At 44.6% G+C, this 13,350-nt stretch overlaps 1 protein-coding gene across 1 annotated transcript in view; it reads left to right on the top strand.

Moving 5' to 3' along the window:
- pvrl2l (PVR cell adhesion molecule related 2 like) overlaps positions 1–12,780 on the top strand; it is an 83,262-nt gene extending 70,482 nt beyond the window's left edge. Inside the window, exons 7-10 of the mRNA XM_023976667.2 lie at positions 8,593–8,728; positions 8,932–8,989; positions 9,125–9,220; positions 9,718–12,780. Coding sequence (XP_023832435.1) covers positions 8,593–8,728; positions 8,932–8,989; positions 9,125–9,220; positions 9,718–9,942 — 515 coding nt within the window. The 3' untranslated portion in view covers positions 9,943–12,780. The remainder of the gene's footprint in view (positions 1–8,592; positions 8,729–8,931; positions 8,990–9,124; positions 9,221–9,717) is intronic.
- Positions 12,781–13,350: the final 570 nt, after the last annotated feature.

Here is a 13,350-nt window from a genome sequence, read left to right as displayed (position 1 = left end):
ACATTTCTGTCAGATAGATTGGAATAGTATAGGAGATTGTGTCCTGTTCATTCTATCTTCAACATGCAGGTCCACATACAGCCCTGCCAAGACAGAAAATTCAATCGTTTCTGGAAAAGTTGTCACTTCCTGAGATCTGCATTCAAATAGTTTGACAAAAATATGAATTTTTGGGATCTGTATGTAAATAGTACTAGTCACCTTGAAAGTAGCTATTTGCCCCCCATAAAAAAGTATTACTTTCCACAAAGCATAGTTAAAACTATAGCTGTCCCAGGCAAGTGCTTTGTGACAGATACAGAGTGCTTGAGTGCATAGCTGAGTGTGGCCATGATTTCATGTGGCCTAAAAGTGTTTGTTGACAGAGTCGTGTGTATGTATGTGTTTGCGGGATACTCCTGGTCTTGTGTGATATCGAGAGGAGCCACTAAGTATCTGTCAGGGCCCATAGACATCCATGCGCGCCTTCCACTAGTGTGACTATCTCCGACTAGAGTTCATCAAACGGCTTCCATTTTACCACACCAGTGTTTGTTTGCTTCAGTCGGGGCTCGTTTTCCTTCACACCAGCCTAGTCACCACAGTAATTAGGCCCAATCATTAGTAACCATTAGCATCAAACACTGCTCATAAACCAAGCGTCAACTTTCTGATTAATAAGAGCTGTGACCTTTGACTCCAAGACTCAATTCGTAATCCCTCTGATTACGAAGAATGTACTACATACAATAGTAGGCGTTTTACATGGCACAATACATCAACGGTTCAACGCTCTCCGGAGGTTTTGATGGAACATTCTTTGAATGTTGTGGACATTTGTGTCGGAATCGATTTAGTTCGCATCTCTCTGAACCGTGTGGCCAGCAGCTGTTACTCAGCCTTTAGATGTGTTATAGAACACAGTCGTGTTGTTCCGAGCTAGTGATTAGAATCCTCGTCTTAAAGCGGTTTGATCGGGGCTAATGAGCCGCTACTGTTTACTCTCTGAGGCACTCAGTGTCTTTACCGAGTCTTTCTACTCCGCTGCTTAGTTTGCAGCCCAACATAATGCCTGCTGCGGAACCCACTTAAAGACGTTAATGCGTCTGGCTGCCGCCTGGGCTTGTGTACCTGTATATTATGTGTGTGTGTGTTTTGATTAGTATGTCTATATAGAGAGGTATGTGTGTTTTTGTCTTGATCGGCAGATGTTCTATCTGTCTGTGTTTTGTTCGAATGAGTAACGGCGTTGGGTGCCTTTCTCTGGGGACGTGATTAACAGGGTTTTTGTTGAGTGCGCGTGCGTGTGTGTGTGTTGTACCTTACCGTGACATCTGCGCTCTGTCATTCATTAACACTGCTCCTGAACATCAGTGTTCAGTTATAAAAAGCCTCCAGCAACCCGAGGTTAGACGATCTTATATAAAGACACAAGAGAAAATTGAGTTTTTGCTATTAGTTAAGGCCTTAGATATGGATTCCGATTCATTGGTATGCAGCCGTTGTCGTAGGTGGATAATTACCACAAAGAGAAAAATGTAATCTGCAATTAAACCGATTTCAGAAGCACTTATTCCACACAAGAGAATAGGTGTGGCTTTCACAGAATGTATTGATGTAATGAAAGCGAAATGCTCTATCAAAACACTTGGATGGAATTAATTGGGTGAGTTCCTTCTATTCAGTAGTACCTTCCAAAACATAAGCCATGGAGTATTAATTTTGATATTGTAAACCGCCATTCAGATTGCTGTATGCTTGCTGGTAATCAGCAATAGCCTAGTAGTTAACACAGCCTTTGTCGCAAACAATGTGGGGTACCATTTAATATAAAGGTATATATTGTTTAGAATGCATTGGCATTTACAGTTCTATATACATTTGATACACAATATTCTATAATTCAATGATGACTCACTTCCTCTGTATATAAAACAGTCGGTGTTGTCATGGGAATGGCTTTGTTGTACAGGTACTGTACATTCCCTCAGTCATATGTAGATAGATATGTACAGATCATGACTGTTTCTCCTGTATATCCTATGACTGTTGGTCTTTTCCCAGCTGCATGATAACAGCTTCTCACTGCTATCATAACAACAGAGTTGATGTTCACCCCTAGGTTCAACCCTTTCATTGAGTCCAATTATAGGAAAATACAGGTAGAAAAGAATGCAGTTCATTCCAATGTGAAATTCAGAGGTTGTTTTTTTTTCAGTCTCTTAGCGATTCATTTTTTAGATGGTTTCGCAGAAGTCATGAATATAGAATATTTTTCATTTTCCTTTTCTCTGTTTTTTCTTTCTCCTGTTCTTCCGCTCATCTTTCTCTATCTCTCCTCCTCTACCCCTCTGTCCATTAAACACACTCCAGCCGTGGCCTCGCAGGGCCTGCCCTTTTAGTTCCGCCGTGGCTAGCCATCCCAGAGACCTTTACCGTCGTTAGCGTAGCAAAACCTCATGGCTCGCTACACTATTAGTCTGTTAGCCACTAACCACTATCTCAGACCGATGCACTCAAGGGAGCTCATTTCTCTCTCTCCATAAAACCATTTCACCCTCTCTTTCTCTTTCTGGTCTTTCTCTCTCTCTTTCATTCCTACTCTCCCCTCCTAACCATAGTCCGGGAAACGCAAATTAGATGCTGAAAGACACAGAGATGGGGTTTAAGTGCACTCCAGGCTTCTCCCTTGATCTGTCCGTTCTCTGAAAAACTCCATTGTGGAAAAACAAGAGGAGTTTTACAGGAGCGGAACGGAGAGGTGTGAGGTGATGGATGAGTGTGTAAAGGGGGGGGGGGGGAGTGGAGGATGATGAAACGTCTGGTTCTCGACAGGCATACCAGGCAGGCTAAGACAAATCAGCTGTTAGTCCTGCAGGGATTGTGTGTAAAGGGGGGGTTTGTGTGTGTGTGTGTGTGTGTGTGTGTGTGTGTGTGTGTGTGTGTGTGTGTGTGTGTGTGTGTGTGTGTGTGTTCACAGTATGTGAGGGGAATTATAGTGAGTGGCGCTGTTTCTGTTGAGAGGTTACAAAGTTCAATGCTAGCATCTCCAGCTGCAACAAATCACTCACAGATAAACAAGCTGTGATGTTGTTTTGCGGGAAGAAAGAGGTGGCCATTTTTATTACCGTTAGTGAAAGTACCTGCATACCTGGGGTGTCTAAACACGACGTAGAATCCACAGCATGCAGTCAAAACAATTCCTAAGAGACGGACTCTCTCRAAGAGGATAAAGTGAACGGAGAAAAGGCCTGACACACTGACAGTGTGTATCAGGGTTTAAGACTATTAAACCGTTTTAGCCCGGCATATGTTTCCTGTGCCGCTGCAACTGCCAATGTTTATATCAGAAACTGATATGGCATGTAGCAGCAGGAAGAGGAGGAGGGGACTTGGTGGAAGTGTGTGTTTCTGCTGTCCTTGTGCGTGGGTCTGACTGTGTTTCTGCCAGGTTTCTGTGTCCCTTTTGTGTCTGTTTGTATGCGAGAGGAAGGTCACTCAGTGGAGGGGAGGGGGGGGGGGGGGGGCCTTTGGGCTGAGAGGAAGGGTAAGAGGCCTGTCTACCCAGGGCTAGAGGGCCAGCAGTGGCTGGATGAGAGTGTGTGGGCTGTGATTCGCTGTGGCACTGGATGGCAGGAAGCATACTGCTGCCTGCGGAGGAGGGAGGGATGGAGGGAGTAGAGGAGAGGAGATCAGTGTCACAGTGAGGGGCGCGCACTCACACACACACACAGAGAGAGAGAAGGACAGACAGAAGGATATAGCGACACAATCTGACAAACAAACATGCAGTGTCACTGACTGWCCTCAGCTTAATCTCCAGACAGTTAAAATGCACAAGGGCCAACAGGGGAGGTATCGCAGTAAATTAGCTTTGGCTCTGCTTGATGCTACTAGGCACAAGCAGCAGTGGCCACTAAGACATGCTAGTATAAGTGCCTGTTGGTCTGGAGACACCCTGCTCAGTGGAGCGTAAACCTTCTGCTTCATGCCCTTCTGAGCCACACACACACACATAAACACACACACACACTGCTCTCTTGACCTGACAAACCCTCCGTGGCCCCGCAAACACCCAGGCCTCATTACCTATGCGGAAGGTTACCATGTAAAAGGTGGCAGCCGCGGCCCCCGAAGCCCAGCCCTGGTCCACTTGACCCAGATAAGTGACAGTCGCTGGGTACGTGATCTGTCTTAAGGCAAAGATCAGGGGACGTGGGCCACGCTGGAGCCGGAAATGAAGTGGCTGTTGCTGTCTCGCGCCTATTTGACCTAGTTTGATCCCTGGGAATGGAATGGTTGGAGGCGTTTGCAATGACGATAAACTCATTTCAGTTTTATTTTTGTGCGAAACACTTTTTTTCTGGTCCAGTCATGCTATTTGAGGAAGCGAACTCGGAGAGTGTTTTTAATCCACTAAGTGGCAGAACGATGGCGGGAAACCAAAACGCATGGGGAGAGTTGACCGGCACGGAAAAAAGAGAGGATCTCTGGCAATTGATAGGATTTAAAAGTGTAGCTATTAAGACTAAGAGGGACATAACACGCTGAGACACTCAAAGCGCACAGATGCACACGTACACATGCAGGGCAGGGCGGGTGTGTTTCTGAGTGTTACCACGAGGCGTCGTGATCCAATGACTATTGGTGCTGCAGGTCTCCGTGTGTGTGTTTGCGTGTGCCTTGCGTTGTATTGCTCACTGGTGAGCAATGGGGAAAGATAAGATGTCGGCTCATTGGACGCTAAAGAGTCCAGGAGAGCAACACTCCTGCGAGCCTGTTCTCCAATCACAGACGGCCCCGCAAAGTAAGTGTGTGTGTGTGTGTGTGTGTGTGTGTGTGTGTGTGTGTGTGTGTAAGAAGGTGTGAGGGCTTGGGTTGGTGGAGCAGGCGGGAAGCCGAGAACACGCTAGGTCACTAAGGTGGTCGGGGAGAGAGAAGGAGGGAGGGATGGAGGGGTAAAGAAAACACGTGGAGGGGGGAGGGGAGGCTGATGTCAAGCGTAATCCAGTTTTGGCCTCCAAGCACAAGGCAGTATTTGACTTCATGTTACGTTGAAGTCTTCTCTCTTTCCCTCTCCATTCTTTATCTTTTCTTTCACTCCTTCGCTCCCCCTCTAGCTCCAGCACTTACTGTACAAGACCTATTTTGAAAAAMGAGAGGAAGAAATCGTTTTTTTAGTGGTTCGTTTTTGAACTATAAGGTAATTATGTAGAATTTGAAAAATGTTCGGCCCAAAAGGGCTGTGTGTGTGTGTGTGTACTTCTGTGTCTGACCAAGTGTGTGACTAAAAGAGAACATTTCAGAGCTTGCTTGCCAGTGAAGGGAAAGTGAGCAATGGCGTGTGAGAGAGAGAGATGGAGACAGACAGAGCGATAGAGAGAGATGTCCCAGTTGGGAGTTTTGCGAAGGAGTGTAGCAGCAGAATGCCAATGACAATGAGAGCCAGGCCGACTGTGAGGGGTTGTTTCACTAGTTGTTCCTCCCTGTGACTTAAACCGTATCCCAGAGAGACGCTGGACCTTTTACAGTCTGCCTCTATTGGCCCCACTTCAGAGCCTTCGCACCCATGTCGCTCTCCTCCGCCCTCCCTCCTAGCACCATCCTTCCCTCCCATCTCTCTCTCTCTCCATCCTCACACATCTTATGTATATACAGTGCTTTCAAAAAGTATTCAGACCCCTTGACTTTTTCCACATTTTGTTACGTTACAGCCTTATTCTGAAATGGATTACATTTAATTTTTTCCTCATCAATCGACACACAATACCCCATGATGACAAAGCAAAAACAGGTTTTTAGAATTCTTTGAAAAAGAGTCAAAGAAAAAAACTATCACATTTACATAAGTATTCAGACCCTTTACTCAGTACTTTATTGAAGCATCTTTGGTAGCGATTACAACCTCTAGTCTTCTTGGGTATGACGCTACAAGCTTGGCACACCAGTATTTGGGGAGTTTCTCCCATTCTTCTCTTGCAGATCCTCTCAAGCTCTGTCAGATCGGATGGGGAACGTTGCTGCACAGCTATTTTCATGTCTCTCCAGAGATGTTCGATCGGGTTTAAGTCCGGGTTCTGGCTGGGCCACTCAAGGATATTTAGAGACTTGTCCCGAAGCCACTCCTGCGTTGTCTTGGCTGTATCCTTCGGGTCATTGTCCTGTTGTAAGGTGAGCCTTCGCCCCAGTCTCTGGAGCTCTGTCAGAGTGACCATCGGGTTGTTGGTCACCTCCCTGACCATGGCCCTTCTCCCCCGATTGCTCAGTTTGCCTGGGCGGCCACTGTGTGGACCTTCAATGCTGCAGGCATTATTTTTGTACCCTTCCCCAGATCTGTGCCTCGACACAATCCTGTCTTGGAGCTCTACAGACAATTCCTTCGACCTCATGGCTTGATTTTTGCTCTGACATGCATTGTCAACTCTGGGACCTTATATAGACAGGTGTGTGCCTTTCCAAATCATGTCCAATCAGTTGAATTTACCACAGGTGACTTCAATCAAGTTGTAGAAACATCTCAAGGATGATCAACGGAAACAGGATACACCTGAGCTCAATTTCAAGTCTCATAGCAAAGGGTCTGAATACTTATGTAAATAAGGTATTTCTGTTTTTTTATATTTAATACATTTGCAAATATTTATAAAAATCTGTTTTCGCTTTGTCATTATGGGGAATTGTGTGTAGATTGAGAAATAAATATTGAATCCATTTTAGAATAAGGCTGTAACGTAACAAAATGTGGGTTCGGGATAGTCTCATTCTTTCAATCTGGGCTGACAGGATGGTTTTACACACTGAATGGTATTGGTAAGTGACTCAACTGGGAGAGATATGGGGTAGAATATGTTAGGATGACTGGGTAGGAGTGGGGGGGGGTCTTAGTGTGTGTTTGAGTGTGCTAAGGGGTTTGTCTATTCACATCACATCTGGTATGTGAGCTAATCAGTCTCCGATGACATCCTCTCCACTCCACCACGCCCCATTCTTGTATCCACCCTGACAAAATCTGATCCCAATCCCCCCCCCCCCCCCCCCTTCTTACCCCACCCTGTCTTGGCCCTCGTTCTCTGCCAAACCCGTGGGTATCGGGTGGGTGGGCACCCCCTATCGTTACCTTCCTTTTCCCAGCCAATACAATCGTCTGTTTCTTTACCTCCCTCCCTCCCGTCCTTCAAACAGGGTTATATTCATCAGGCACCAAACATAAGAAAACAGACTGAAACAGGGTTATATTCATCAGGCACCAAACATAAGAAAACAGACTGAAACAGGGTTATATTCATCAGGCACCAAACATAAGAAAACAGACTGAAACAGGGTTATATTCATCAGGCACCAAACATAAGAAAACAGACTGAAACAGGGATGGGTGTATCTGGACTTGAACAATAACAACAGCTTGTTTTTCTTTTTCCGTCAATAATTGTTTTAAGACCAGTTAATTTCCTCCATGTTAGGCTGCTTGTTTTTGATGCAGTAACTAACATGACTCATTATTTATTGAAAATACAGTTTATTATTATCGGAGAACATTAATGGTAAACGCTGCTAATGTAAACGCTGATATCCAGCACATCAGATCAGCAGCTAGCGTACCCACAGAGGGATGCCAATAGGTTGGAGGGGCGGGGGGGCTTCTGTCTGTATAGATTTCTGTGTTTGTGTGTGTGTGTCCGCGGATCCAGCTTTGAGAATGAGAGCGAGAGCGAGAGAGCAATTCAGGACAGAGCCCTGGCCACCGCCCCATATCTCCATCCTTCCCTTCTCCATTTCGTGTTAACGTGATAGCAAATGATTGACGCTGACCGGTCTCTTTTCGGGTGTGACTGCCGTTGTTCAGAGACACACGCTCACACGTGTCCCCAGCGTAGACGCAGCAGACTCCCCTACACCTACACAGCTAACAGATGCGTGGGTCTGCGTCGCTCCCAGTGGAATCACCCGTAGTCGGAATCTCTGATATGGACGCAAGCCGGAGTGAGAATCCACAAAGTAATTTATGCACTCACTCACTCACTCACTCTCGGCAGCGAGGTGTTAGCTTGGCAACAGCACACCACCATGTGGCTGAAAAGAGGAAGTCGACCGTCACTATCTTCCAATGTGATATTGAGGATAATAGTGGTCTAGTGGCCATCTGTGGAAACTGCAAGCTGGTTAAAACCAACATAATGAGAGGCTTTTACATTTAATTTAGACGCCTCTCTCAGCCTCAATGCCCTCTGGAAATCACAAACAGAGGCATAATTGAGCAAGGAGTCGGAGGTCAACTCAGAACATCGGCGGGTGATAAGATGTGTGGCAGGCATTAAATGCCTAGCAGAGCTCATTTCCTGGCGTGCGTTCAATGGTGAGAAACGTTCTGAATGTTGCAGAGAGAGAGAGAATGAGCAGTCATGTCTGTTCTGTGTGACACATTTCTATCGGAATGTTCTGTAACATCCTCCTGAGCAGGCCCCTGTTCTTCAGTTCAGCTGTTTTCATTTAACACTTCTGATTGGATTCTGATTCCAACAGCTCATGTTCCCCCAGCCCTTATCACAAGGAGTAATGACACATATATTTGAATTGGACGAAATCCTAAGTCCCCCGCGTCTTCTTCTCTTTCAGAGCAGCGAAAGAAAACAGCAGGGCCGTCGACGGCTGGCATCATCGGAGGCATCATTGGTGTGGTCCTCTTGCTGGTGATCGTGGGCGCTGTCATCATGCTGGTCCGCAAACGCAAGCAGAACGCAGAGAACGGAGAGTGAGTGTCCCGCTCTCAGAAAATTGTCCTCTTAGGACACTTAGCGATTTCTCAAAGTCATTTTTTTATTCAATATGTACGACTTAGCAAATCCCTATCTTTCCTCCAATCAATGAAGTTTTACTCACTCCAAATCTGTTAGGTGTGGACAGAGTGAGTTGCACTAACCTCTCCCCCTGCCCTCTTTTCTCTCATCCAATCAGTGGTCCTCCCAAGCACAAGCCCCCTCCGCCTGTGAAGACCGGCAGCTCCACAGAGATGGTGAGTGGTCCATGTTCCCTGTCACTCAGGGCTCGTTATTATTGAAGGTCATAAACCACATGGAGTGCAGTTCGTAATGGGGCTAATGGCTATTGATTGGAGATGAGTGGCCCAGTTATCTGACTTTACCCACAGCTGAACAAGCATGTCACGGACCCAGTGACGAAGGAGTTGACGGAGACCCAGCCTTTAAGTAAGGTCTACTACGAGACCAGCGGAGAGCCTGTCACGGTAAGAGGACATCCTCCAATCTCCATTCTCTGGGTCGTGATCATTAGGTGACACCAGAAAACAAAAAAAAATGAATGTTTCCTATCGTACTTAAGTCCAGCTAGTTACTCCATGTTTCAGTCTGTTGTCTGCCATTGGGTGCCTTATGAACAGAACCCGGACTGTCTCCATTTTCACACAGTGCTGTTTACAGTCGTTGATTTACTACCTGTACTACGTTTACCCTTCATGAGGTACAGCTGGCTGCTTTCTAGACTCTGGATTCGCCTCTATCATCAGATTACTCACCCTTTTGTACTATATTATAACATTCTGCCTGCATGGTCCCTCAACATCTTGACTATTTTGTAAGCAAAAAAAAGTTATTTTAACCTATTGTGAAACTATTGAACGGTGCGTGGTCAAGGAGTGGATTCTGTCTACCATACCACAGTTGATGTCATTTTCTCGAGAGTTGTTGTTGTTACTGGTTCAACCGGGATCTGTTGCTGTTACAGGATCTGGATGCCTGCGACGATGACAACACCCGTGGCGGTGGGGCTGCTAATGGTGGCGGCCCTGCTGTCCCGGAGGACTCGATACAGTATGCCGATGTCGACGACACGCTAAATGACGGAGCCCTGCCGCCGTACTCCGGCGCGGACGGTCACCACGGCGACGAGCCGCCGTCGACCACTGTGGCCCGCGGAGAAAGCTTTGTGTCGGCAGCCATGTATGTTTAGCAGATGACGTTTTAGCCTCCGTGACGACGACGACAACAGCAACAACGTGCCTGTAGACCCAGGAAGGTTCTGGACCTATCGGCACAACTCCAGCCTCCCGATGTGGTCAGATCCTAAATGCAGTGTTTACTACTCTTGTGATTCCGGAAAGGTCACCAAAGGTCACCGGAAACACAATTCAAAATATCACCAGAATTATCACTCGAAACTGTTTGTTTAAATGTTGCAGTGTTATACTTAAGCAATAAGGACCAAAGATGGTGTGGTATATTGGCCATATACTACAAACCCCCGAGGTGCCTTAATGCTATTATAAACTGGTTACCAACGTAATTAGAACTGTGGTATACGGTCTGATATARCACAGCTTTCAGCCAATCAGCATTCAGGGCTCGAACCACCCGGTTTATAATGTACAGTAAGCATCCTCAGACCAAAATGCCGTTTTATGGCAGTATGAACAGAATGAGGTTGTCACTGCTTTATAACATTGCACCATGACACAGTTTAAGAATCGGACTCATGTTTTGGGTTCAATCTAAATCGCAAGAGCTGGCAATACTGCGTTGTTAGGGTAACGAAGTGTGACATGTGCAAACACAATTATCAATGAGCGTGCAATTCCCCCCCCCCCCACACACACACACAGGAAAGATGAACATTTAAGTCAAATTAAGTTAAAATTATAAGGATTGTATTTTCAGTGTCAAAATACCCAGCATATATTATATATTGGAAAATACTGCCATTAGTACCAATTTATGTAGATGAAGTGGCTATGTAATATATGCTGTTTATTTTACACGCAGTGAAATATGTATTGAAATCTTTTCTATTTTAGTTTTATTCTAAAGCCTTTTATGTACCTAACCACAAATGTGCAAAACATCATTGATGAACAATTATGTGAGACCGTGTCAAGTTGGTCAAAGATGTCAAAGTGAACCAAATTATCAAAGAACACTGTAAATAATATTGCTGATTTAATATATTGTCGGTGAAATGTGTGCACATTAAAAAAAAAAATGAGTGTAGGTGTTTTCAGAACCTCTATGTATAGGGGTGTCAGTTTCCATGTGAAATTGGAAGAAAAAAAAGTATACATTTTACTTTAACGGGTATTGAGGTTGTCAGTCACAATGCTTATGTTTTTAATCTAAAAATGCTGTGGATTTTAGTCCTTTATAACTCTGCATGGCATGATCGGTGGCTTGTTTCAATCAGTTGGCTCACTTTTTCCCAAGGCTACTTACAGACACCAGGGCTTATACTTTTTGAATGTTGTCGACGTCTTTGCGTTCCTCCGTTGTATCGTCTACTTCAAGCACAAACACATGGATATAGAGCAGCGGGTGGTTTAGGCCGTACAGAACAACCTGAGATATCTTTTTGCTGATCCATAAGTCAGTCAGCATATGACTACGTTCTTTCCACAGGCTGCTTACTGCAGGGTGCAATAAACAAAGAGTTGTATGTAACTCTTGCTGAGTATTTGGAACAAATCATTGGTTCTGGCTGTTCCAAAGAGCTTGAGTCGCACAATTCCACGAGGGCATTGATCGGTGTCACCTCAACAGACAGCGAGTATAGCCTTGCTTGTCTCTAAGTACATTAGCTTGTTGAATAAAAAAACGACACAAAGAAAAAGACAAACATGAACAAAAAGCACATGTAGATATGTAAGTAAATAAATAGATACTATGACACTAATGATTGCTAGACAGATGTAGACAAATAGATATGGTATATAGACTGCTAGGTAGGGCGGACTGGTAGACGGGCATACGGACACAGAGAAATAGAACACAGTAGTACCTGCCTACCCCACTGTTCTCTATTCCATCACAGTCAGTGCCCCACTGCACTACTGTCGTTTTTCTTTGATGTGACAATCACTTTTGAAAACAACTTTCATTGGCTTTTGGTGGCACTTCGGTCTCTATGGTGTTTCTTTTAAAGATAATGTCTGCATGCTGCATGGAACTATGGGTAGCTCAACTTCTTCTCTGTGCAAAAAGACTCATGCTGTCATTTTGAAAACGTATGGCTGTGGGCGGCGGGCTCGCATAAAGTGGTGCAGTGTCAGACAATCACATCTGAATTTTATAGCCCTTACACAGGTCAGAGTTCAAAGGGAAATGAATTGTGCATTTTTTTTTATTTGCTTTTATAAACTGTGATTCCATTTTCTTTTATTTTTTTATTGCTTCATATTGCCGTCGGATATATATTGTACTGTTTTGTGTATTGCCTATAAAAAGAGCCTCAAAATTGAAGATGTGTTGATATATTGAGCTTAGAAAACGACAATCATTGGGTTTGTTATTATCAAAGACCAATGAGTCAGCATTCTGTTTAGTTCTGTTGTTTTATAGTCAAGGCATCTGATAACGTTTTCTCGCTGCAGCATGAGTTGCAGTGTGTGTTTGCCAAGCGCTTTGCCTCCGTCCCGATAGGTTTAATGCCAAAAATACAAACTGTGAATGTTAGCGATAACGCTAATCTGAATCCGGTCCTCTTCCTTCCCCGCTTGTTTAATTATCTCACATTCATTGTCGCTTTTTTTCCATCACCAAGCCAGATGTGCCTTCGTTACTTTATTTTTAGCTTGTTCATTTACACATTTGTTTCTGTTTTAGAAAATAAATTTGAGATCAAAAAAAGATGGGGTAACCTCTGATTGTGGAAAGCCAAACACTTGAGATCATTGTGATTTTTTAAAAGCATGTTCTTAATTTCCCTTTTTTCCCCCTTTTTTTGTAAAAATGTCATTAGCTTTTTTGAAAATATATGTTTTAAGGATCATTGTCTTGTCGAATAAAATGTAAACCAAAGGCCCTGAATGTCTCGCTGTATTCTGTTAAACTTCTATTGAGTGTCAACGACCTACAGGCCTTGAGTCCTTTAAGGCTCCTAAATGACCAACCAACATGTGTCACTGACAGCATCACATCCTGTGGAACTATAATGTCCAGTGGTAGCTGACACTGATTGCCCTTCGTTGCCCCTGGACAAGTATGTGTCTGTTACCATTCTATAGCCAGCACCCAAGTGATATAGCCTGGCCTGAGAACTGTCACCATGCATTTGTTAACCTCTGTCTTTAATTAGTGTTATAGGTCTTATAGCCTGCCGGGGAGGGGGGGGGGGGGGATCAACATCACAGAACATGTTTTAAGATCATTTTCAGCTAGTACAACATCCAACATTTCAGCCCCAGAGCACATTTCAAAGCGGCAGGTACTTTCACACTTTAACAACAACAAAAAAATATCATAAAACATGGCAAATTACAGGTACGCCTGAGATTTGTGTGAACATATCCTCTGGAGGGTCAAGCACAGACAAATCCAGGAGTATTATTTTAGCCGCCAAAAAAATGTTAGGCACCACTAGACGTGCTGCTTG

Source organism: Salvelinus sp. IW2-2015, linkage group LG31 (genome assembly GCF_002910315.2).
Source record: "Salvelinus sp. IW2-2015 linkage group LG31, ASM291031v2, whole genome shotgun sequence".
Taxonomy (NCBI): domain Eukaryota; kingdom Metazoa; phylum Chordata; class Actinopteri; order Salmoniformes; family Salmonidae; genus Salvelinus; species Salvelinus sp. IW2-2015.
The sequence above is the reverse complement of the archived record's forward strand: the minus strand, read 5'-3'. Positions and strand labels throughout refer to the sequence as shown.